The sequence below is a fragment of the Enhydra lutris genome, unplaced genomic scaffold, assembly GCF_002288905.1.
Source record: "Enhydra lutris kenyoni isolate GAN:26980312 unplaced genomic scaffold, ASM228890v2 scaffoldscaffold46, whole genome shotgun sequence".
Taxonomy (NCBI): Eukaryota; Metazoa; Chordata; class Mammalia; order Carnivora; family Mustelidae; genus Enhydra; species Enhydra lutris.
Window position 1 is genome coordinate 14737954 of NW_019154130.1, and position 24286 is coordinate 14762239.

The following is a 24286-nucleotide window of genomic DNA, read 5'->3' on the forward strand; positions in this document are numbered from 1 at the left end:
AGCCCCGTCCACCTTGACGCCGAGCCGGTGTGAGCGGCACCCGCAGCCCGAAGCAGCAGTTCCCTCGGCTTCGATTTCACACCGCCTACACAGTCACATCTCAAAAGCGTGTGGTTAGGAAGACCTGGGCTGCCGGGAGTTCAGCGGGATTAGGTTTATCATCAGCTCCAGTTTTTTTCCCCGTTTTGGAGTAAGTTCCCACCTGGCCTGAAAGTGAGATGCTCCTACTGCCATTGTGATTAGAGAATTACAGGGAATTCGAAGTTCTTATAGCCCTGTCCCTTTCCAGTCAAGTAGCTGTTAAATGTTTCTACTCGTTTTATCGTTTTTAGTTTGACTTTATAAGAAGTAATGCTCATGGTCAAAAAACAAACTGTACAGAAGCTTACCCCAAAGTACAAGTTTTTTCTTCAGACCCACTCTTCCCAGGTAACCCTTGTTAATAAGTTCCTAGGACACCTTAAGATGTCTAAGAAATATTTGTTGAATGAATTAATCATTGCCCCTCAAAGAATTTTTGTGTCTAAGCAAACAGATACATGTATGAATGTTGCCTTTTCTCTTTACCAACACGTTTGGGCATTCTGTCATTTAACAGCTGTGTTGTATTACGCTGTCCTAGGTTTATACTGTAATTTAACCACTCTGCTATTGATAGGCACTCATGTTGTTTATAATTTTTTTTTAATAAACAAGGTCACAGGGAAGATCCTTGAACAGCTCATGGAGTGTCCAGCTCAAGTTTTGAGTTGTTTTTCCAGGAACTAAGAATCAAGTGTGGTGATGTGAAAACAACATGGGCTTGGAACCTGAAGGTACCGCCTGCGAGAGGAGCTGCTCATATGCCTTTCTTTTTTTAAAAAAAGATTGATTTATTTTAGAGAGCACGAGAGCAGGCGGAGGGGCAGAGGGAGAGAGAGAGGACTCCAGGCAGACTCCACACTGAGCATGGAACCCATCACTAAATAGTTACTGAGATTTAGGATAAGTCACATCACATCTTGGAGCCCATTTCCGCACAGAATAGTTGTGAGGCTGAGAGGTTTGTAAATTATCTGGCACATACAGGCATGAGATAAACAACAACATGCTGTTAGCCATGAGCATTTTGCACTGGCTCATTCATATTTTCAGCTGTTTCCTATTGTAGACACCTGTTACACATGTTTCCAAGGCAGCCTCCTTCCTGGTATCAGGCTGTAGGATACTTTTACTCAAAAGTAGAGCAGAGGGGCACCTGGGTGGCTCTGTGGTTAAGCATCCGACTCTTTGGCTCAGGATGATCTCAGGTCCGTGAGATGGAGCTTCCATCAGACTCTGCTCAGTTCAGAGTCTGCTTAAGTTTCTCTCTCCCTCTGCTTCTCCCTCTCCCCAACCTCGTGCACTCACTTGCACTCTCCCTAAAATAGATAAATGAATTTTTTTTTTTTTTTTTTTTTTTTTACTCATTTGTCAGAGAAGGAGCACAAGCAGGGGGAACGGCAAGCAGAGGGAGCAGGCTCCCGCTGATTAGGGAGCCCGATGTAGGATTCAATCCCAGGACTGGGGTTATGACCTTTACCAAAGGCAGATGCCTAACCAACTGAGCCACCCAGGCATCCCTAGATAAATGAATCTTTTTTTTTTTTTTTTTTTTTTTTTAAGATTTTATTTGACAGCACAAGCAGGGGAGGCAGAGGGAGAAGGAGAAGCAGACTCCCCACTGAGCAGAGAGTCCAGTGCGGGACTTGATACCAGGACCCTGGGATCATGACCTGAGCTGAAGGCAGACACTTAACCAACTGAGCCACCCAGGTGCCCCAATAAATGAATCTTTAAAAAAAAAAAAAACTGAATCGGCCATAGTGAAGACCAGATTTCTGACTTGCCTGCACGTGTCTTCTGGAAAACAGTAGGCATTAATCGTTTATTCAGTAACTATTTAGTGAGTGCTTACCACTTACTCTATGCCATAAGTTGTAGAATAGAGCATTTTCCCTCCAGCAGCTGACAGTCTTCTCAGCGGTAAGACATACTCACAAAGAATTACAAACAAGATAAGGTAATAGATAAAGCAGCTATCAAATGAGCGGTCCAGACTTGAGAGGAAGAGAGCTGTCACTTCTCACTCGGATGATGGGGAAGATTTCCTCATAAAGATTTCATGATGGAATTGGAACCTAAGAGCCTTGAACAACAGGTGTATTTAGACAGCAGCTGTCACCATCTGAGAATCATCAATTTTGGTTTCAAGGGGGAATTCCCTATCGGCCAGGATATGTGCCTGGTGTCCCCTGAATGAAATGGAGCATATTTCCTCTAGAAACATTGGGTGTTTTTTAAAAAAAATTTTTAATATTATTTGGTGGGCAGGGGGTGGGGGCTGCGCAGTAGAAGGACAGAGAACCTCAAACAGGCTCCAAGCCCTGCGTGGAGCCCAGCATGGGACTCATTGTCATGCCCCTGAGATCACGACCTGAGCCGAAATCAAGTCGGACACTAAACTGTGCCACCCGGGTGCCCTGTAGAAACACTGCTTTATGTTTATTTAAACTACAGTTCAGTGGTAGGCTGTGTTCTGGGAGGCGGGTCGGTAGGTAGGTGGATAGAGGTAGGGAGAAATGAAGAGGGAGAAAGAAACTGTAAGTGTACAAAGCCATAAACCGCGGGGACCTGAGGTGGGCCTCCGTATGTGCCACCGATGGGAAGGGCTGTCCTGCTGTTCTGAACAGCCGGTTTACAGAGGAGACTGCAGTGCCACCTGTTTGCACGGAAGAAACTGTAACAGGGAAAGTTTCTGAGCAGAGGAGCAATAGCAACGTCTTATTTTAGGAAAGTAGTCTGGTGCAAGCATCCACCGGAGTGGATTTCCGCTGCTGAACTTTCAAGGAGGTCACTGCTGAAGCCAGGTGTGAGGGTAACAGCAGGAGGGGACAGATGCAAAGGACAATATGCAAACCACATCCACTAGAGAAAGCAGTATTGCAAAAACACAGTCCCAGAATTTACCTGGCAACTGGGTTCATTTGCTAATACGAAAAATACTCATGCGCCTGCTGGGTGCCAGGCGCTGAAGACCTAACGTGAGCCAGACAAGGCCCATCCTCGTGGAGCTTACAGTACAGGAGGGAAGGACAAGTCATTCCTTCATGTTTGAGGGCTTCCCGTGTACCAGGCGCTGACCGATGGGAAGCATTGGCAGTAAATAAAAATTGTAAATCTCTACTTTCACAGAGCTGACATTCTGGCAGAGAACAGATATCGGGGCAGCTGCGTGGCTCAGTCGGTTAAACATCCGACTCTTGACCTCGGCTCAGGTCTTAATCTCGGGGTCATGAGTTCAAGCCCTGAGCTGGGCTCCATGCTCGGCATGGAGCCTACTGAAAAAATATGTGTCTAAAGAAAAGGGAAGAGTAGGGACAGCAGCATGCAGACGTTCACCAGAACGGACAGTGACAGCAGAGCGGGGTGTGCTCCTTGTTCAAGAATTTGGGCAGTGAATGAAAAGTGAAACTGGTGGTGATGAGAACAGTGGGACCAAGTAAAGTATTTTTTTTTTAAAGATTTTTATTTATTTATTTGACAGAGATCACAAGTAGGCAGAGAGAGAGAGGAGGAAGCAGGCTCCCTGCTGAGCAGAGAGCCCGATGCGGGGCTTGATCCCAGGACACTGGGATCGTGACCTGAGCTGAAGGCAGAGGCTTCAACCACTGAGCCACCCAGGCGCCCCACCAAGTAAAGTATTTTTTAGGATCATACAAGTGGAGGCTGAACAGCTGGTGAGGAGTAGGGTCAGATAGTAAGGGTTGAACATGAGCTAAGGGCACTTTGTTTTTTTCAAAGATAATAATTTAGAGAGAGAAAAAGCGTGTGCAGACGTGGGGGGCAGAGAGAGGGCCAGAGAATCCCCAGCCGACTCCCTGCTAAGCAAGGAGCCCAATGCGGTACTTGAACCCGCCACCCTAAGATCATGACCTGAACCAAAATCAGGAGGTGGAAGTTTAACTGACTGAGTCACCCAGGCGCCCTTTTAGAGCTCAACTGGCAAAGGGTCGGGAAGCGTGGGATCACCAGTGGGGAGGCTGGGAGGGTCGAGGAGAGGGGACCTCGAGCCTGAGGCCTATGACAGCCAGCAGTGCCTCTAGGGGAGCCGTAGGAGAGAGAAGGTGGGCGCAGCAGGGGCCTGGAGGGAGCTGTGAAATCCAGATTTCAGACTGGTGAGCAGTAGAATCAAGTTGCTAACAGAGGCAGTGAGAGAGGCAGACATGCTGCGATCTTTTAAGTAGGAAGAAGCAGGTGGCAAAGCAGAATTGAGAACAGGCGGGGGAACTGAACGCCAGGGACTTTGCATGAGGAGTCAAGATGGGACACCTCTGACACACTGGTCCAAGAGGGAGGGAATAAAGAAAGTTTTGATGGGGGACGCCTGGGTGGCTCAGTTGGTTAACCAGCTGCCTTCGGCTCAGGTCATGATCCCAGCGTCCTGGGATCGAGTCCCACATCGGGCTCCTTGCTCATCGGGGAGCCTGCTTCTCCCTCTGCCTCTGCCTGCCATTCTGTCTGCCTGTGCTTGCTCTCTCTCCCTCTCTCTCTCTGACAAATAAATAAATTAAAAAAAAAAAAATCTAAAAAAAAAAAAAAAGAAAGAAAGTTTTGATGGAACTGCAAACTGGTCTTGATCCCACCCCTGCATGCCTGGTGCCGTTCTGGGAGACTTGGCAACTGCCCTCGGGTAGCTCATCAGGTAGAATCGAGTGAGCATTAAGTTCCCTGCTTGCGGGGACCATCCTGGTATTCTCTGGACATGGCAGGCACTGGTGTCTCTGTTGCATTCAAGTGAAGCCACACGGAGAACTGGCGAAATAGAAGGAACATCAGAAATAATGCAGTTGAACTCTCTCAAGTTTGCATTCCGTGGGGTGTGGGCCAAGTTTGGGGCCTGTCACCAGAACACCGGGTCAAACCCCGCCCCCCAACTAGTCACTTCGGTAGGATTTCTCTCCCCTCTTTTAGATTAGATCTGTGGTTTTCCAAGTGTGGCCTGGGAAGCCCAGGGCTCCCCAAGACCCTTTCAATGGATCCGCAACGTGAAAACAGTTTTGTAATACTGAGATGTTACTCGCCTTTTCCACACTCGCCTGCTCACCAGTGTATAGTGAGGTTTCCAGAGAGACTACTTGATATAACGCAACAGACTGAATGCAGAAGCAGACATGAAAATCCAGGTATTAAAGAGACATAAAAAATGCAAAAGAATGCTGCTTTCCTCACTAAGATGGCTTTTGTTTTGGAAAACTGAGTTCTATTTGCTATGGTTACTTATGGCAACATGTAATGGGCTTATTATTTTTAAAAGAGCACAGCTTATATAAGCTGACCAGTTTTGATGTCTACAGTAGTTATCAGTAAGAGACGTAGAAGCAAGAGGTCTTTGGGGTCCTCAATAATTTTTCAAAGTGTAAAAGGGTCCTGAGGCCAATATTTTTGAGAAATGCTAGATCAGATACTGCCCCACCTGGCCTCCCACCTCCCATGAGGTAAGAGTACAAATGGTGAGAAGGAGCTAACGTGGCTTCCGCCTGGCTGATGCCATCTTGACCAGAGAAACTGGTCTCAGCGAAGGTGACGGAGCATATTCCATGTGGGGGACACACAGGAGAGTCACACAGAAACCCCACTGAAGGGGTAATCCTCGGACTGGTTTTTCCAGTTTCCTGAGCTCCATCAGTATCCACTCTATCCTTCCAGCCAGCCAGGCTGCGGGGGACCCTCCTGACACAACTGGAGGACAGCTAGGAAAGTCCAGTGAAATGCCTGGGCTCCATGTCTTAGGAAAAGTGAAACCCAGTCAGTCACTCCACAGAACCGCATGCCAACAACTGGGCTAGTTTCTCTTGTTGAATTCACCTTCCCAAATTGTTATGGAACGGCCCTCGGGCCTGGTGACCAGAGGACCAAGAAAGAGAGGCTTTTCCCAGTTCCACAAGCCAGCTGGCTACAAGAACTTACAGATGCTCCTTTCCATCTGTATCTCCACTTTTGTCCTCCTAAAACAAGGACCAGCCCCTTCGGGCCTCACCGGTACCACTCAAGCAATGATGGCAAAGGGTTTTCCTGCCCAGGCACAGGAAGCCCCAGCCCGGTGCTGACACCTCTCATGCCATGTCATGGATCCAAACATAGGAATCATCACTGCTCAGAAAGAATTTGATTTTAAGTTCAGAGCTTTTTACGCTTCAGACCCCAAAAGTCAACCAGGCATCTGCAGATTCTGGGCCCAACAGGAAGACCTCAGGACTTGGGACACGCTGTCGTGCTAACGGTCCCTGTGGCTCAGGCCCTTCCCGTTGACATGGCTCGTTTTAAGGCTCATTGTCCACCAAGCAAGCAGCTCCCGGGTGCCTGGCCTCATGCCCCGTCCTGTCACTCTACAGGTGAGGACACGTGGGCTCCGGGGAAGGAACATGGTTGGGTCATCTGGCTTGACATCAAGCGGTGAAGTTAAGGTTCCAGCCTGCCCCCGCGTCCGGCCGGCTCCCCAGCAGTGCAGGGCCCAGAGCGAAAGCGCCATCTGTGTTTCCTTAAAAGCCTCTCAGGACCTAGATCTTTCAGTGTGGCTTTTCCTGTTTCTCCCTATTGTTCTAATCTAGAAAGTCTTGAAGCAATTTACGAAACGTCCATACAGACTCCTACTTAGAAAAACATTTCTAACGACCGATCTGGTTTCCGAACCTGCTCTCAGTAAAACGAGGACGTGAAATCCCTGCAGACAGAAGACTCAGTCCCGTAGGTCCCTTACCCCGGCTCCCAAGCGGGCATCACAGCAGGGAGCCGAAGGGAACTTCCCTGGAGGCTTTGTTCCTAGAAGGGATGTGAAGCATGTCACCTGCCCCCACATTTTAAAATACTCTTGATGCGCAGAATCCCAGAGGCTCCCAGAGTTAGGTGAAGAAGGGGTAAGAGGCTCGGTTTCGTTTTCCCTGGGTTAACTAGGGGCATATTTTGTCACTGCCTTTCGGACGCATGCAGAGCACAGCAGTCTCCGCCCTGGAGCATCACTGGGAGTCACTGGGAGTCACGGTCTTTTTAAAGTGTCCTGTGAATGGGGTGAGGTACCGATCAGCCAACGTAGCATCCGCGTGGAGCCCCAGCCAGTCCCCCAGAGCTGCTCAGACACCCACTCAGTGTGCTGCACAAGGACGTGAAAGGGCTGGAGGCACCGGCTGTGAAGAACGGAAAATGCCCGGGCCTAACTAGCCAGCACGGAAGAGCAAAGCTAAGGATATGTGCTCTGGGGACAGACTGCCATTGATGAGCCGTATGACCCCAGGCAAATGACTACACACTCTCCCAAATTCCCTCCTCTGGAAAACAGTAACCACAGAGAACCTACTTCACAGGCGGAAAGGATTAAAGAAGAAAGTGCCAAATGTCATCGGTTATAATCACTATTGGAACTTTGAGAACAAGAGCGTCTCAGAGCTCCATCCCAAATCCTTCATTTGACAGACGAACACATTGGCCTGGAGAGGACGGACGGCCTGCCCCAGGGGAAGCGGCTCCACCGATCACGGGGCAAATGGCTTTGCTTCTCTGCTGCGGAGCACCACTTCCTCCGGGGCGTCCACACAGGGCTGCTGTTTCTGGGACTGCCAACAGGGTCCTCCGTGCCTGCTCCGCTGTCAGGCCTGAGACAGCCCTTCGAGGCTCACTTTCTGGGAGCCCGTACCCCCCCTGCGGACTGAAGGAACACACTTCAACGTGCTCTGGGAGCCTCTGAGTCATCTCTGCAAACCAGCCTCCATCCATCCATCCTGGACGGAGAGCTCTCATCCTCCTCCAGTTTCTGGAACTAGGACCTGGTGTTTTTCCTTTGGATCTTGCTTCCTGAGTGTCTTCCACCTCTCAGTACATCAGGTTTCCCTCCCAACTTCACACCAGGGGCTGAATGCCAGAGACAGACAGAAGCATCTGTTCTAAGATCCCGGAGGAAACACTGAAGACCGCACCTCAGAGCTCACCGCGCTTTCCCAGCCCACGGCCCCTCACACAGAAACTTCATCTGCCGCCCCATGGCTGAGTGGCCGAGGTGACCGCATGTGCAGGCAGCTTGCTGGACATCTGCCCCAGGGAGCTGAGATGCTGATGATGACCATCTGAATCCCAGCAGCAGGGAACAGTTACCATGGCTACCGAAAGCTGCACCTATTGGCGGCTGAGGCTCTGGGGACTGACTCAGCCGACCTCTCCAGCTCCCCTGCAGCCCTGGGAGTCTACGGTTACACTGAGCAAGCTGAGCCCGTGCCTGCTGCAAGAAAATAGGAAGTCCTGTGACATAGAAGGTTCGGGCATAGACAGCAAGGATTTCATCAGAAGTATCTCAGAGGTCACCTTGTCTTACTCATCAGAAGTGCTGAGTCACGGGGCTACTTTCTACCTCTGCTGCATTAACAAGCCGTGCCTTCTGTTTTGGTACATTTTAGACCCTCTACAAGATGAGTTCGCTACCACCACATTTAATCTTCCTTCCTTTTACAGCTCTGGCCACTCATTTCTGTAGAGCTTCATTCCGTATTGTGACCACGAGAACAGCCCAGAAAAACTTGCGTCACCGGGCCCAGAGGGGTGTGCTCCATCAGACAGGACATGTGGATCACGAGCCTTCTAAGGACCAGCAGGAAGGAAGTCATTCGGAAAGGAGGCAGATGCTGGGCTGCATCTTTGCTTTCCTCCTGCAAGTCCTCTGACTCCAGGAACGTGGTTCGTCCTTCCTCCACAGAGGGGACGGGCCTGCCAGAAGCTGCCCACCTTTCCGAGTTAGGACAGAGCCGGCAAGTGGCTAATTTGACCCCTGCATTTTCCATACTCGGGAAGACCACGGGCCTGGCTGCGCACCTCCCGAGACCCGACCTCTGGACAGAGAAGCGTGCAGACTTCTGCAGGACCTGCCAGAGTGGGAGACCCCCAGGAGCCAGAGCGCAGCCGATGCTCGTGAGAAAGGCTGCAGCCTTGCCTGACTCCTGATGCATGAAGCTTTCTGTTAAACAGCTGCTTGGAGATTTTTTAAAAATCTGCTTATATCAAGATTAAATCAAAGCCTTTATTAAACATTCCTCCTTCAAACAACCCGCATTTGAGCCAGTACCCCTCCCTGACTTGTGAACTGCGAGGGCGCTGTGTCCCGTTCCCCCGACAGGTTGCACAACACTGCAAAGCCACGCCAAGACACAGAACCCCAGGCCAACCTCCACGGGCCATGTCCCACTCAGGATCTAGGCAGAGGCTGGTAGCACGGGCTCCCAAAGCAGAGCTCAAGCTCGGAGGAGAGGAACCGGAGGTCTGGCCCCACCTGTTCCAGACCCAGCTGTGCTCAGCTGGATGGTCCGCTCATGGCTGCCACCTGGTGAGGCTCACACATGTGCTTTCTCGTCTCTTCTCCAAAGAAAAAGGTGAGAGATGGAGGAGGCAATTTTCAGTTGTGTGTGGGTTTGATTTAAGGCTTTGGCTGTGGTCTTTTGAAATATTAAAATACTTTCTGGGAACGCCATCTCCTAAGCTCCCCATCGGAACAAACGTATTTTCAAAAATGAAAACACTGAACAAAGAGGTGGAGCCCAGCCCGGGGTGCGGCCGATCAGGTCAGGATGGTGTCGTCCACCTGCTCTGTGGAGTCGGCCTGGCTGGCCAGCTTCTTCAGGGACCGGCGGTTGCACTCATTCAGCACCTCCAAACTGGCCACGTCGAGGATCTTGGAGAGGGCCTGTGGGGAGGATGGAAAGGAGGAGACGTTGTCAGAAAACTGGACTGCAGTTTTCTCCAAGCCAATGCAAAAACGAGTGTTAACCTCAGAACTAGATGTGGCAGAATCTGACAAAATAAAGGGAGTCCGACGGATCCCCGGAAGTCACGTGCTGAGAAGGGGTGGGGCGGGGCAGGGAGGGATTCTGGGGCTGGGGGCCATGTGACACTCTATGTCACAGGGAGCCGTGCTTGTTCGGTGGAGCATGCGACTCTTGATCTTGGGGTTGTGAGTTCAAGCCCCATGTTGGGTATAGAGATTACTTAAAAAATTAAAAATTTAAAAAAAAAAAGGTGCCTAGGGGTGGAGGAATGTGTAAGGGGGGCTCTGGGCTTCACCAGGCAGCCCCCTGGGATTGGCTTCATAGGTTTGGGTGCCATGTGACACTCTATTTGGAGAAAGGGCTCTGTTGCCAAAAGAAACCTGAACACCACAGGAACAGAGGACTGCTTTTAGGCACCAGACCAGTCACCTGACCACAATCTGCCCCTCACACTCGGCATATGGGGTGGCAGAGCGGAGCCTGATCCTCGGGGATGCCACCCAGAAGGAGAGTTGCCCACTGAGCGGCAGCCGCAGGTGCCCACCTGGAACAGCTCTTCGCCCTGCCGCATCTTCAGGAGGTTGACGATCGCCTGGTCGCTGTAGGCCCTCACGACGGTGTTTTTATCCTTGGTGTTGTCCAGAAGAGCCTTCAGGATGGGTTTGATGGCCTGGGGGTCCAGGGGAGGCAGTGGGTCCTTGTTTGCCCACCAGATCATCTTCTCGGCCACCAGCCTGATGTCACTGGATGGGTTCTGCAGACACTGTGAAGAGGACCAAGCGCTTTTAGTCAGGCACATCCAGTCTGTTTCTCAAGGAAGCCCGTATTTCTACCCTGACACTCCCTCTTCATCTGGAAACTGACCCCAGTGCTCCCTTCTGAGATCTGCCTTCCCCATCGTGGGTGGGTGACAGGCTGTGACATCTCTGCCCCTCACGTTGTCTCATGCCACTCTCCCTTTTGGTCACTACTCCTGGCCCACATGGGTTTTCACTTCCTCAGACATACCTGCTCTTTCCTACCCTGGGGCCTCCACACTGGTTGGTCCCACTGCCTAGGACGTGCCTGCCCCTGGTCCTTGCATGGATGGCTCCTTCTCCTCCTTCAGGCCTCAACTCAGGTGTCTGGCCTCAAAGGTCTCTGCTGACAACCCTCCCTAAATTAGGGCCCTCCCCATCCCCACAGGCTTTCTGTGCATCTCAACTCCGCAGATCTTGTCTGCCCCATGCAATTCCAAGCCTGAAGGGTCTGGCCCAGCCGGGCGCATGAAGGATCCTAAGTCAACACCGAGGAAGAGCCGTGTGCAAGGTGAGGCCATCACACAGGCTCAATCTAGTGGGGGCCCTGAGAACTTGCAGCGGGGCTCCCGGCTCTGCAGGAACCTCATCACTCAATCAAGGGCCACACACCAGCAGCATCGACATCACCCGGGAAGTGGTTACAAAGGCAGAGCCTCACACTTGGCCCCACCTCTTCAAATATAAATTCTGGTTCTGACTTGGGTGTACATTCATGTTTGAGAAGCACGCTTTAGGCCATGGGTGGCAAGGGCCCGCTGTCCGGCTCTTGGGTTTTCCTAATTGGAGCCCTGCAGCCACCACGATAATCATGCTAAGAGCCATGCCAGCGAAAAGGAAGCAGGGAAGAAAAGATCTACTAAGATTTGAACCCAGGTCCATCCCAAAGTTTACTAAATCCAGATGCCTAGGGGCACCTGGGTGGCTCAGTCATTAAGTATCTGCCTTTGGCTGGGGTCATGGTCCCAGGGTCCTGGGATCATGCCCTATGGGATCCCAATGGGAAGCCTGCTTCTTCCTTTGTCTGCTGCTCCCCCTGCTTGTGTTCTCTCTCTGTCAAATAAATAAATAAGATCTTAAAAAAAAGAAAAAAATTTAAAAAACTAATCCAGATGCCTAGGAAAAAACACCTAAGAGAGTGGTTCTTAAAGGTCTTATGTGCAGAATACATACCTGTCAACACTTCAATATCAGAAAAAAAAAAGAATACAATTTTAAGAATGGCAAACGATGTTAATAAACACTCCAGCAAGTGAATGTGGGGCTGGCTAATAAGCACGTAAAAATTTTCTATAGGAGTGTCTGGGTGGCTCAGTCGGTTAAGCCTCCCACTCTTGGTTTCAGCTCAGGTGATGATCTCAGGGTCATGAGATCGAGCCCCACATCAGACTCTGCACTCAGTGTGGAGTTGGCTTGAGATTCTCTCCTTCCTCCTCTGTCCCTCCCCTCACATGCGTACTCTCTCTAAAAATAAATGAAATCTCAAAAAAAAAATTTGTTCTACATCATTACCCATAGACAAATGCAAATTAAATCATGATGTGACACCACAGCACATGTCTGAGAAAGGACAAAATTAAAACTAAGAAATGTTTTTAAAAATATATAAAAATAGTGGTTCTTAACTTGATTTGGGGTCACAGGTCTACTTGAGAATCTGACAGGAAGTCAGGCACTGTTCCAGAGAAAAAAGCACACAGAACCCCTCTGTGTTCCATTCCCACGGGTTCAGAGATCTCCCAGACACAGCCAGCCTGACCGCATATACTTCTAGGGTTCTCTGGTCACGGGTCCTTCTCACAGGCTGCCCCCACTCACCTTAATGAACAGGCTGGACAGTCTGGCGGGCAACTGTCCTCCTCCTGTCTCGATGTGATGCTTCATCAGGAAGCCCATGCCCCGAACCCCACTCACCGCAATGGGGATCTGTGGGGAGAGGAGAGAGGTGGCTGGGGTGGCATCCTGCCCTTTCCTCAGAACAGCAGGGACAGGCTCTGTCCCATCCCTGGGAATCTCCAGGACCCCGGCCCATCACACAAGCACCCCCCGCCCCACATACAACTTCACACCCAAGACTCTGTGACAGCTCTCTTGCAGACAGGCTGCTCTGGCTCGGAGGCAGACAAAGCCCGTGTCACAGCTTTCCAGGAGTGGGGTTCAGAGACCTTCTGACCTAGAAGGAACCTCTAGATGCTCCCACCCAAACTCCTCATTGTTTACAGGTGATGGAACTAAGGCCCAAGGAGATCAAGTGGTGGCCCAAGAGTACAGAAAGTTACTGACGAAGGCAAAATTCAAACCCAGGCCTTTCACCATCCAGTCTGGGGTTGATCCATCCCCCCAACCCCACCCCCCTGCACATCAACAAGGCTATAGCAGTGGAATTTAGGCGAGAGGAGGAGGAGGATGGGTCTGGTTGCCCCTAAGCCTTACCCTGTCTGCCATGGCATTGCTGAGGATCATGTCCTGAACTTCACTGCTATACCTGCCCGCACAGAGTCTGCCAGGAGCCACATTCACAGCCACGGACAGCGCCAGGCTCCGCCCGTGCCGAACCATCCAGTCGATGCCGGACACGTCCGCTGAGTGGAAGGACACAACTGGATCAACCTGCACTTTACAGTGTGCCCCTACCACCCGTGAAGCCCCCAGGCCTCCCCCACCTGGGCCTGGAGGAAATCCCAGTCCACACTGCACCCGGCCTCCCTGCCCAACGTGGCAAGTTAAGGATAGATCTCTCTCAAGCTGCTTCGGACTCGCGGCTGTGTTCTCTGAGCAGAGACACAAGGCATTACAGCACCACTGGAAACTCCATTTTGCTTCAAGAGCTCAATTCCCCAGGAGAGGCTAGCTGCCAGAAGGTCCTTCAGGGGCGGGGGTGGGGTGGAGACAGGCCCTGCAGGAGGTCCCCGGTGCAGAGGAGACCTACCCAGCAAGCACTGCTGAAGAACAGCGTTGAGCTCCTCTTCAGTCAGAAAGGCACAGAGCTCACCCAGGCAGCCGGCTGAGGAGATGCGCGTATTGTCCTGACGGGGCACAGAAGCGAGTGAAAGGCAGCGTCAGTCGCACCACCAGCTCCCAGGTCAGCGGGGCCAGCCACTCTGCCCAGGATGGAGGGCGGGGGAGGTGGCAGAACAAGGCGACTCAGGCGCGCTAAATCCCGTCCTCACTCCAGGCACTCGTGCTCCGCCGCCAGGGCGGGACTACCATTCACGGCAGCCGCCACCGGGTGTGGAGTGAACCGCCACACGCCCAGCACTCCGCTCAATTTTAGAAAACTCCAGTGTGTGTGCATATGGTAACCACCAGCATAATAGCAATAATAACTGTGTTTACGTAGCACCTTTCTTAGAAAGTCAGAATGTTTTCCGTGTGTTCTCTCAAGTAGTCTCAACAGCCCTGGGAGGCAGGGAGGGGCACAGAGGGGGTGGCAGGCCCAGAGACCCTCTCTGAGCTCCTTTCCCTCCAGCGCTCCTCCCCTGCCAACCCTGTATGTCATCTTGTGTCCAGAGCGACACCCTGCTACCTCTCTACTATGCTGGCGCCCTAGAGCCATCTCTATTATTTCGGTTTGTCCTAGGAAGTCAGAATGAAGCCACTAACCAACCCAAGGAAGAGAAGTGAAAGCCGAGCATTTTCTGTCAAAATCAGAGCCAGATGCGGCCTGCTCCTTGCTGCTCCCTAGCCAGCAACCTACGGGAGAGTGAGGGAGCGGATTTTCAGTTATGTGCTGTTATTAATAAGCACCAACCTGATGTGCCTCCCCCAAAACCAACCAACCAGCCAATCAGGGCTAAGGGCCTGCTGAGAGGCCAATGCCAGGTTGGCACCCTGGGTGGCCCCCGCTGATCCAGGGGAAGCTCTGAGAAGGGGGAGAATGGTATGAGCACAGTTTGGGCCTCTGAGCTCCAAGCAGAAGCCCAGGTGCCAAGCAAGACTAAAACTGGCTCTCTCTGACGCCCACTCTCTCCAACAGGATCTATTTTAAGCTCCACTGTGGTGAAATGCAAATTGGCCTAAATACTAACTTTTGCTTACACTGGGCATGGCCCTGTAAAAATCCTGACAGACTGTGACCAAAGGAAGGCACAGTCTCCCATCTGCACCCCGAGAGAAGGCGGGGGCTCTAGTCAGAGAGCAGCAGCTGGGGATGGGCCAGACTTCCAGAGCAGTGGTACGCCCAGCGGCTACAAGGGCTGGCCCCAGGTGGGCACACAACGAAACATGTGAACCGAAGGCCTCACTCCAGAGATTAGCCTCACAAATGTAAATTAGGCTGCACAGCAGAGGGCCCACCACTGCTGGGTCAAAGAAGAAAGAGAAAATTCTTACCCACAGACCCAACCTGCTACTGGACCTGCCTCAGTGCTGGGCAGCAAATAAGTACTTAACATACGCTTCCAGACTGGGGAAGGGAGGGCTGTGCGGATGGAACGAGACCGCACAGAAGTCAGAGGGCATGGATTCTGGCTCTGGCCACAACCGTCACTAGGGTGCAGCCCCAGGTGAGTCTTGCCCTCTCCAACAGGGCTAATACCTCCCAGCCTGTCCCAGACCCTAAAAGCCAAATTCCTTAAGGGCCCTGACCATACCTGCTTCACCTCTGCGTGAAGACCCTTTGTCTCAGCCAGTACTTCCTGAACCAATAAATGAACCTCTTCATTTGACACGTGGGGAAATGAGGGGCAAAGATGGAAAGTAGCTTGTTGAAGATTAGACAGCAAGTTAATGAGAGGTCCTGCCTTTCCTTACTGTGAAAACCTTACCTTCCTTATCTGTGAATCAGAGCCAACACCGACACCACCCGCCCAGTCTCCTTCACAACCGAATGCTTGGGAAACCATACAGAGTGATGGGCACGTCGGGAATGATTATTACCACTGAGCAATTGGCAGCTAGACCTAGTTCTTCTAACACAAACCAGAGATGCCAACCAAAGCAAAGAGAAGGGGAACCAGCTGAGCCCACCAGCCCCACCGCCCACCCGCAGCCGTACCTCGTCGTGTCCCAGCATGCTCAGCAGGAGCGAGACAATGTTCTTCCGAATGGCCACATCCACTTTGGCCCCTGCTCCCTGAATCACAAACCTCAGGGCCTGCAGCATGGTGTCCCTACAGAACCAATGCACCCAACTTAAACCCTGGTTCTCCTTCACCACTGCTCCCGCCCACACATGCCCAGTCCGGCCCTGGGAGGTTTGGACAGCTGCCGGGCCTCCTCACGGCCAATCACTGCCCCAGCGTCCCCTCACCTGACACCCGGGTCTTCCATGACACGGATTCCATTCAGCAGCTCGGTGAAGAGGGGGTCCACCTTGATGTGGATGGAGATGAGCTTCCCCAGCGCGTCAGCAGCCTTCAGGCGCACCCCCCGGTTGGAGTCCTGCAGGGCTTTGGTAAACGTGGTCTGCAGCTGTGGCAGGAAGGGCTTCAGGGCAATCCCAACCTGTTTGAGAGACCCACGCAAGAAGCACAGCTGCGCTGGAGGCCAAGGCCACCAGGCGCTACAGGCACAAAGCAATCATAAACCACCATGGGTGGAACCAGCTCCCACATGCAGGCTGGGAATAGACGTTCCAAAAGACAGGACAGCCAGCACGAACAGGTTCTGCTCAGTCCCATTTTCAGCATCTTTCACTGAACTGGGAGAAAGAGGAAGAGGACCACCAGCACGGCCACCACCTCCTCCAAGGGAGCCACTGGTTGGCTTAAAGGGAGACTAGTCCACGTGGACAAGTGACCTGAAACCTCCATCTCCCAATACATGGGGCCGGGGTGCCTGGGCAGCTCAGTCGGTTAAGTGACTAACTCTTGGTTTCAGCTCAGGTTGTGATCTCATGGGTCATGAGACTGAGCCCTGCATCAGGCTCTGCACCTGGCACGGAGTCTGCTTGGGACTCTCTCCCTCTGGCGCTCCCCCCATCTCTCTTTAAAATAAATAAATCTTAAAAAATAAAAGAGGGGCACCCAAGTGGCTCAGTCCATTAAACGTCTGCCTTCGACTCAGGTCATGATCTCGGGGTCCTGGGACTGAGCCCTGTATCGGCTCCCCGCTCAGAGAGGAATCTGCTTGTCCCTCTCCCTCTGCCCCTCCCCCTGCTCATGCTCTCTCTCACTTGCTCTCTCTCAAATAAATGAACAATCTTAAAAAAAAAAAAAAAAGGGAAGAAAGAATGAGCAGGACAGGATGATGGCTGTCAGCCCTACTGAAATCCTATTCCAGTGCTAAGATGGGGCAATGAACTACGTATAGAAGGGCAGGTGCCGTCTTCTGAGCAGTCGATACATGGGCGAGCACTGACACAGAGCCCTCAGGACAATCTTATGAAACAAATGATCTCAGAAAGTCACCCCTCCCAAGACTGAAGATTTACTCATTGTTAAACGGGAAAATCAAAGCAGCTGTTTGGAAGTGTGGAAATACTGGGGTTGTGGGCTGTGGGCTGCTGGGAGGCACACTATGGAGTGAAGCCAGTAAATCAGAGGTAGGAACCATCTGGCCATGGACGACACCGACTCATGGCCTGAGGGACAAAGTCTGTGAGGAAAGGGCTCCATTTGTACACAGAGTTATAAAACACCACAGAAGAGAACAGCACGGGGTGCCTGGGTGGCTCAGTTGGTTAAGCATCCGATGGTGATTTCGACTCAGGTCATGGGATCAAGCCCTGCATCAAGGCTCCGTGCTGACCATGGAGCCTGCTTGAGATTCCCTCTGCCCCTCCCCCTGCTTATGAGTGTGCTCTCTCTCTCAAATAAATCTTTTTTTTTTTTTTTAAGATTTTATTTATTTGACAGAGATCACAAGTAGACAGAGAGGCAGGCAGAGAGAGAGGTGGAGGCAGGCTTCCTGCGGAGCAGAGAGCCGGATACGGGGCTCGATCCCAAGACCCTGGGATCATGACCTGAGCCGAAGGCAGAGGCTTAACCCACTGAGCCACCCAGGCGCCCCTCAAATAAATAAAATCTTAAAAAAAAAAAAAAAGCACAAAACACAGGTGAAAATGATACTTAATTTTTTAAAAAAGACCCATCTTCTATAGAGTAAGGCTGATGCTCACAATGTCATGTTTTATCTGGAAAGTTGCTCCCCACACCTTCCCCTCAAAAGGGGTGGGGGGAGAGAAAACTACAATTTTTTTTTTTTTAAAGATTTTATTTGTCAGAGAGAGAGAGGGAGAGAGAGCAAGCACAGGCAGACAGAATGGCAGGCAGAGGCAGAGGGAGAAGCAGGCTCCCTGATGAGCAAGGAGCCCGATGTGGGACTCGATACCAGGACGCTGGGATCATGACCTGAGCCGAAGGCAGCTGCTTAACCAACTGAGCCACCCAGGCGTCCCAGAAAACTACAAATTTTTTTTTTTTTTAAGATTTTATTTATTTATTTGACAGAGAGAAATCACAAGTAGGCAGAGAGGCAGGCAGAGAGAGAAGGAAGCAGGCTCCCCGCTGAGCAGAAAGCCCGATGGCGGGGCTTGAACCCAGGACCTGGGATCATGACCTGAGCCGAAGGCAGCGGCTTAACCCACTGAGCCACCCAGGCGCCCTGAAAACTACAAATTTTAAGCTTGCTTTTGTTTCCAAACCTCAAGTAAAAATTAAAAAAAAATTCCGGGGCACCTGGGGGGCTCAGTGGGTTAAGCCTCTGCCTTTGGCTCAGGTCATGGTCTCAGGGTCCTGGGGTCGAGCCCTGCATCAGGCTCTCTGTTCAGCAAGGAGCCTGCTTCCCCCTCTCTCTGCCTGCCTCTCTGCCTACTTGTGATCTCCCCCTCTGTCAAATAAATAAATAAAATCTTTAAAATTAAATAAATAAAAATAAAAATTTTTAAAAATCCATTTTTATAACAACAAATCTTGGCTCTGTTTCTAATTTTTTTTTTACATCTAAAGGGTTTAATAATTGCCCCATGAACTATGAGAAACGGTTAATATGCTGGCTCTTTGCTTCTTATACTTTTGCCAGAGACTGAAGCTATTCCAGCTGTGCCAGACTTCCCTCTCGTTCCTCATCAGACCCTCCGCATCCCTCTTTATGAGGCAACAACAGAGAACGGAAGCATATTTAAACAATGTGTATTCGTATTTACGCAGCCCTGGATTTTTTCCTTTGAACCAACAGTTCTTCAAAAAAACAGCAAGGAGCACTAGTGCACAGCACTCAAAAGCTGTCAGGCAGCGAGCCCAATGGCTCGTCCTCTAGGCCTCACACTGCGCGGCGCTGCACGTGGCGGGCAGTGGCAGCACTCCCAGATCACAGGTAAGGAGACAGGTGAGGAGGTTCCTGGATTCTCCCAGGGTCATTCCGGCCACACAACTACTAAGGGGTGGACCTGGAATTGACCAGTGTGTACAGTAAGTCTAGTACCCAGCGTCTCAACTCCCTCTGCCACGCTGTTCCTCCGTCATGAGCAGTCACCTTGCGGCCACAAGACACCAACTGGCAGACAGATCTGTTCTCTAAGACCCAAATGGACTGAGAGATGAACGCATCAGTGGCTCACCTTGGCCAGCAAGAGGCTGAGGGTCTCGAGCAGGGCTGCCTTCACGTTCCAGCTGAACCGGTCCCCCAGGATGCGGATCAGAGGCCCAGTGATGCTGACCACGGAGGGCCTCAGGGCGTCAGCTGAGGTCAAGCGGATCACCAAACCTAAAGCTTTAGCTGCTTCCTCTTTCTGTTCCGGGCTGCCGGTCAGGACGCCCTCCCGCAACACTGGAAGGATGGAGGTTACCCCCTGACAAGAGAAGTGCATGCGAGAATCAAATCTCAAAGTCACTGGGCTCAGGTGACTCCTGTGCAAAGCAGGGCCCTCCTGTCAGCCATCCTCTCTGCGACTCCATGAGAGAGACTTGGTTCAGGTGCCACGGTCCCAGCATGAGGGGGGCTGGGAATGGCCCTGACTAGGCAGTGATGAGAAGAGCAGAGCTCTGGCACACCCATCACACACAGGTACACCTGCTGTCACCTCTGTGACTCACGTGCTCTGGCTGAGGTGGCCTCCCCAGTTTAAACTGAAGGCAGCACGGACGCCGTCCTCCTACGGCCACCATGGGGAAGAAACACGCTTCTGTGAAGGGGTCGAACAGCACCGGGCATCGAGGGTGCAGGCAGAGGAAGACCACGTGCCTGCAGCCCCCCGCACGGGGCCCTGGCTCACCTTCTTCGGGAGGCAGAAGCCTGGCACATGCTCCCCTTTGCTCTCGTTCCCTATGAGGCGGATTTCTTTGTGCAGTTCTTCAATTAGTGCCAGCTGGTTGCCAGCATCGAGTTTCTGTGGGAAGCCAGGAAAGAGCAGAGAGGATGTCAGGGCTCTAAGTACAGCCCTCCCAAGACAGCTTTAGAATAATAACGCAGGGCGACGGGCATGGGTGGGAGTGTAAGAAAGTCTGGCCACGCATGGCCAACGCTGCAGCTGCCTAACAGGTACATTGTGGGCTATTTTAAGGGTCTAGTCTTCCAGGCGTCTGCACTGGTCTATACTCAAAAGCCGGCTCTGCAGTCTGCAGCCCCCTCACCTTGGTGATGGCATTCAGGGCATCCCAGCTCTCCTCCAGAACCACCGGACTGGAGTCGTTGAAGAGGCGGATCAGGCCGGAGACCAGGCTCCGCAGGTGGCTGGTGTAGTCAGCCTTCGAGCGCGAACAGTAAATGTTGAGGATGATGGCAGCGGCCTGCCTCATGCCCACCTCGGGGCTTCGGGTGGCTTCCAGCAGATCCTCAATGATGATCCGGTGCCCAGTGTCATCCTCTACGGAGAGGATCACGGCCTGACAGTTGGCCATCTCCTGAAACCACAGGGGACGCCCAGGCTGAGCACAGCTCCTCTGGGGCAGGCCAGGATGGCTGGAAGAAGGCTGCCAGGGGTCAACGTGCCGCTCACCAGCTGCTCGTCCGGAGTCCCGAGCTTCTCCTTCAGGGCCAACATGACCGCTGGGAGGATCACTCCAAGGTGACGGGTCAAGGCATCGCCGGCCACAGACGAAAGGAAAGCCAGCACGCGGGTGTTGACAGGCGGAGTCGTCAGCTGCGGAACGATGAACATCAGTTCAATGACCGCTAACCCGTGCTGGCGGCTGCGCCAGGCTCCAGGAGATCCTATCGCTGCTGTTCCAAGCACAGTGTCTGCTATGGGGCCCCCTGCTCCCACCACCGGCCTCCCCCAGCTCGGAAAAGGTCTCCGGAGCGAGCTGAGGAATGATCACGTGGCTGAGGTTCCTGGGCCAGAGGGGGCTGGCCACAGGGGGGGATTTACCTTGGGCACGAGGTAAGGGAGCACCACACGACTCTTGATGGCCATAACCTGCTTCAGACCATCCAGGGCAAATTCTGACACTTCCTCATCATCCTGCAGGAGGGCATCGGGGGCAGCGCTGAGCAGCCGGCTCCCAGCCCCACCTCGGCTGTCTAGACCAACCACCGCCAACCTGCTTCACCACTTTCCTCCCTCCCTTCCCAGTGCACCCACACTTACTGACTGTCGGAGAAGCACAGAGCCAAATCTGAGCCTGCCGCACCCACTCCCTCAGAGGCCCGTACTGCGGCTGCTTTGGCAGAGTGAGCCCCCCGCATTTTGCTTCCACAAAGACAGTAAAAGCCAAACTGGTAGGTGCATGGCAGATCCACTCACCAGCTGCTTCAGTAAAAACGGGAGAATGTCCTCCAGAGCCTGGTGGCCGATGGTGGAGTGCAGCTGCTCGAAGGTCTTGGCCGCGGCCTCTCTGACCTCCTCCAGCGGGTCACACAGAGCCTTCCTCGCCGTGGGTACGAGGGACTCGGAGAAGTACAGCACCTGCAACAGCACCCGCGCTGTGTATCTGAGGCAGCAGAAGCAGCGAAGGGACGGAAGCCAGCGAAGTGCGGGGGGTGGACGAGGACTCCCGGCCCAGCCAGGCCACCATCAACCCCCATGGCTTGACTTTTAACTTAGCAACTCTGTGAAAATGAGCAAGTATCAAACAGCAGAGAGGATATGCAGCCTACAACTGAGGAGCCTGATTTCTTAGGTGAGTTCTCCGGATACTCTCCATCTCCCACAGGAGCTCCTTCCCATGGCAAGGCTCTGCACGGCGTGACCCCTCTCCCCCAATTCCCTCCGCTCATCCTCTTGGAAAACTCCAAGTGTTTCATGACTCAAAACAGTCGTTCCTCGGTGACATCTTAGGGGTTACCTCAGGGCTAATGACAGCTCTGCTCCCTTTGGAACTAGTCCTCCCCCCCGCCCACTGGAGGCAAAGCCCACTACGAATCAGGACCGATTACCTATCAGTCTCACTGGCAGCAAGGTCTCAGCCTTTGGGGGGACTCAGTAACTATTCAGTGAATCACAGCTCTAGTTGGGGACTTTTGTATTTTTTGCCAAAAGCAAACATAAACCCCCAAATGTAATACTGATCCTGATACATGCTGATACGGAGGAAGTCGCCAGGAACTCAGAGGAGGATGCTCACTCAGGCTAAGCAACTGGCCATGTGCTTACAATTTTGACCGGTCAGCCACTTCCCGGCTTCTATGCCAACTGAGAGCCCTACGCCTGCTCCATCATTTCCCAGGGGTGTTCCGAGGATCCCCTTCAGAAATAAGCTCAGGGCAAGGATCGCCAGCCCTCTGAACGTGGCTGCTGTGGGACAGTATCACTGCTGGAAATGACGCACTTCCGCCCACCGGGTACTTACACTCATCTGCTCCACTCCTCATAAGAGTGAGGGCAGCCCTCCCGCTCCTACAGCCCCAGCACAAGCACGCGTGCACAGCCTCCCTTCCTTGCCAAGGACACTATACATTTTAATTGAACTTTAGCAGTGACACAAAAGGGATTAATCGGGAGTGGCCTCAGGAGCAGTGAGAAAAAGATCATCTCCAATTTCCACAGGCCACGCAAGGCCTCCACATTGCTTCATTCTTGTCTGGGAAACCGACAAGGAAACTCCAGTCCAGCCCTGCTGCCAGCAACACCCTCCAGAGTGAGGCCTGCAGCATGTCCCCGAGGATGAAGTGTCCCTAGCTTCTCCCCTAACCTGCCCCCAGCCTTGCACGTCAGGTCACTTCTGGGGCCCTTAGAAAACACTCACAGCGTCCCGGCTGGTGGACTTCATGATCTCGCTCAGCCCAATGCACACGCCCTGCCTCTCGTCGCTCTTCTGAGACCTCAGGCCTTCCTCCAGGATGGGGATGATCTCGGGCAGGATTTTCTCCCCTAACTTCCGGACGAGGTCACCCAATGTCCTTGCTGCAATCTGTCAGCAGAGATCAAGCCGGGACATCAATGCTGGGCAAACCCCAGGGTACCCAGAAGGCAGCTCCAGAGTGAGGGTCCTGCACTTGATCCAAGTCACTGAATGAACTTCCCCAAATGCTCTTAGCCCTTAAGAGCCACCCGGGGGCTTATAAAACACACAAAAATACAATTACTTCTTTGTGTCACACACACCTAGGCAATCTAAAGCAAGAGCTAGCACCTTATATATGAATAGGAAACTCATCATAGGATGCCTGGACAGGAGCCAGTTTCCCTGAATTGATAACCAGAGCATAGAAGTCACTTAACCTTGCACTGTTGCCCAAGGGGAGCTGAACTGGGCACAAATGCTTTTAAGGAAAAAGAAAAAAACCCACCTTCCCTGAGGCCTCATGCAAACCCTTCTTTAGAGCCAAATATGCAGTTTGCTTGCCAGGGACGGGGGTTGGGAGCGGGCCAAAGGGGGCTGGCAGAAGCAATCATGAGTCCGGGCTGGGCCCGTCATCCCAACCATGGAACCGCCTGGCCTTCCAGACCCAGCAGCCCCACCTAGCCTCTACTGCTGGCTTCATCCTGCCCGTGCAGCTAAAGCCCTCTTTCCCTAGTGCGGAATAGGCTTTCATCACTACCTCGCCCGGTTAGTGCTGACCCATCTTCTGACCTCAAGCATCATTTCTTCTGAGCGGCTTCCCCTGCCCCTCCCAGCCGGTCAAAGGCCCATTACCTGCATCTGCGGGGCCCATGCAGCATTTACTACAGCTGTGTTTACATCTGCTTGTGTGCTGGATGATCTGCTAAACACCCATCTTCTCTACCAGAGTGTAGCTCACGAGGATGAGGGTAAGGCTGCCTTTCTTCCCCATTATATCCCCAGGTTTTAGGCCCTACTTAGCACATAGTAGATGCTTAATAAATCTTTGTTGTGGGAAAATTAATAAAAGAAAACCTCCTTTAGAATGGAGTCAGGAGGGGCGCCTGGGTGGCTCAGTGGGTTAAAGCCTCTGCCTTCGGCTCAGGTCATGGTCCCAGGGTCCTGGGATCGAGCCCCACATCGGGCTCTCTGCTCAGCAGGGAACCTGCCTCCTCCTCTCTCTCTCTGCCTGCATCTCTGCCTACTTGTGATCTCTGTCGAATAAATAAATAAAATCTTTCAAAAAAAAAAAAAAAGAAATAGAATGGAGTCAGGAGGGGTGTCAGGGTGGTACAGTCTGTTAGGCATCTGACTCTTGGTTTTGGCTCAGGTGCTGATCTCAGGGTCGTGAGATGGAGCCCCCAGTTGGCTCCGCACTGAGTGCAAAGTCTGCTAAAGTTTCTCCGCCTCCCTCTGCTCCTCCCCCCATGCGCTTGTGTGTGTGCACTCTCTGTCAAACAAATAAATAAAACTTAACCAACAAAATACAAAAAACATATATATATATATATATATATATATATAT

General features: G+C 52.3%; 1 protein-coding gene across 1 annotated transcript in view; it reads right to left on the reverse strand.

Moving 5' to 3' along the window:
- Positions 1-9059: 9059 nt before the first annotated feature.
- LOC111156316 (GCN1, eIF2 alpha kinase activator homolog) overlaps positions 9060-24286 on the reverse strand; it is a 60535-nt gene continuing 45308 nt past the window's right edge. Inside the window, exons 45-58 of the mRNA XM_022517077.1 lie at positions 22684-22848; positions 21243-21404; positions 20868-20960; positions 20496-20639; positions 20131-20400; positions 19773-19886; positions 19119-19349; positions 15870-16063; positions 15615-15729; positions 13548-13644; positions 13052-13200; positions 12437-12544; positions 10366-10584; positions 9060-9739 (exon numbers count right to left, since the gene is read on the reverse strand). Of these exons, the coding sequence (XP_022372785.1) occupies positions 9614-9739; positions 10366-10584; positions 12437-12544; positions 13052-13200; positions 13548-13644; positions 15615-15729; positions 15870-16063; positions 19119-19349; positions 19773-19886; positions 20131-20400; positions 20496-20639; positions 20868-20960; positions 21243-21404; positions 22684-22848 (2187 nt within the window). The 3' untranslated portion in view covers positions 9060-9613. The remainder of the gene's footprint in view (positions 9740-10365; positions 10585-12436; positions 12545-13051; positions 13201-13547; positions 13645-15614; positions 15730-15869; positions 16064-19118; positions 19350-19772; positions 19887-20130; positions 20401-20495; positions 20640-20867; positions 20961-21242; positions 21405-22683; positions 22849-24286) is intronic.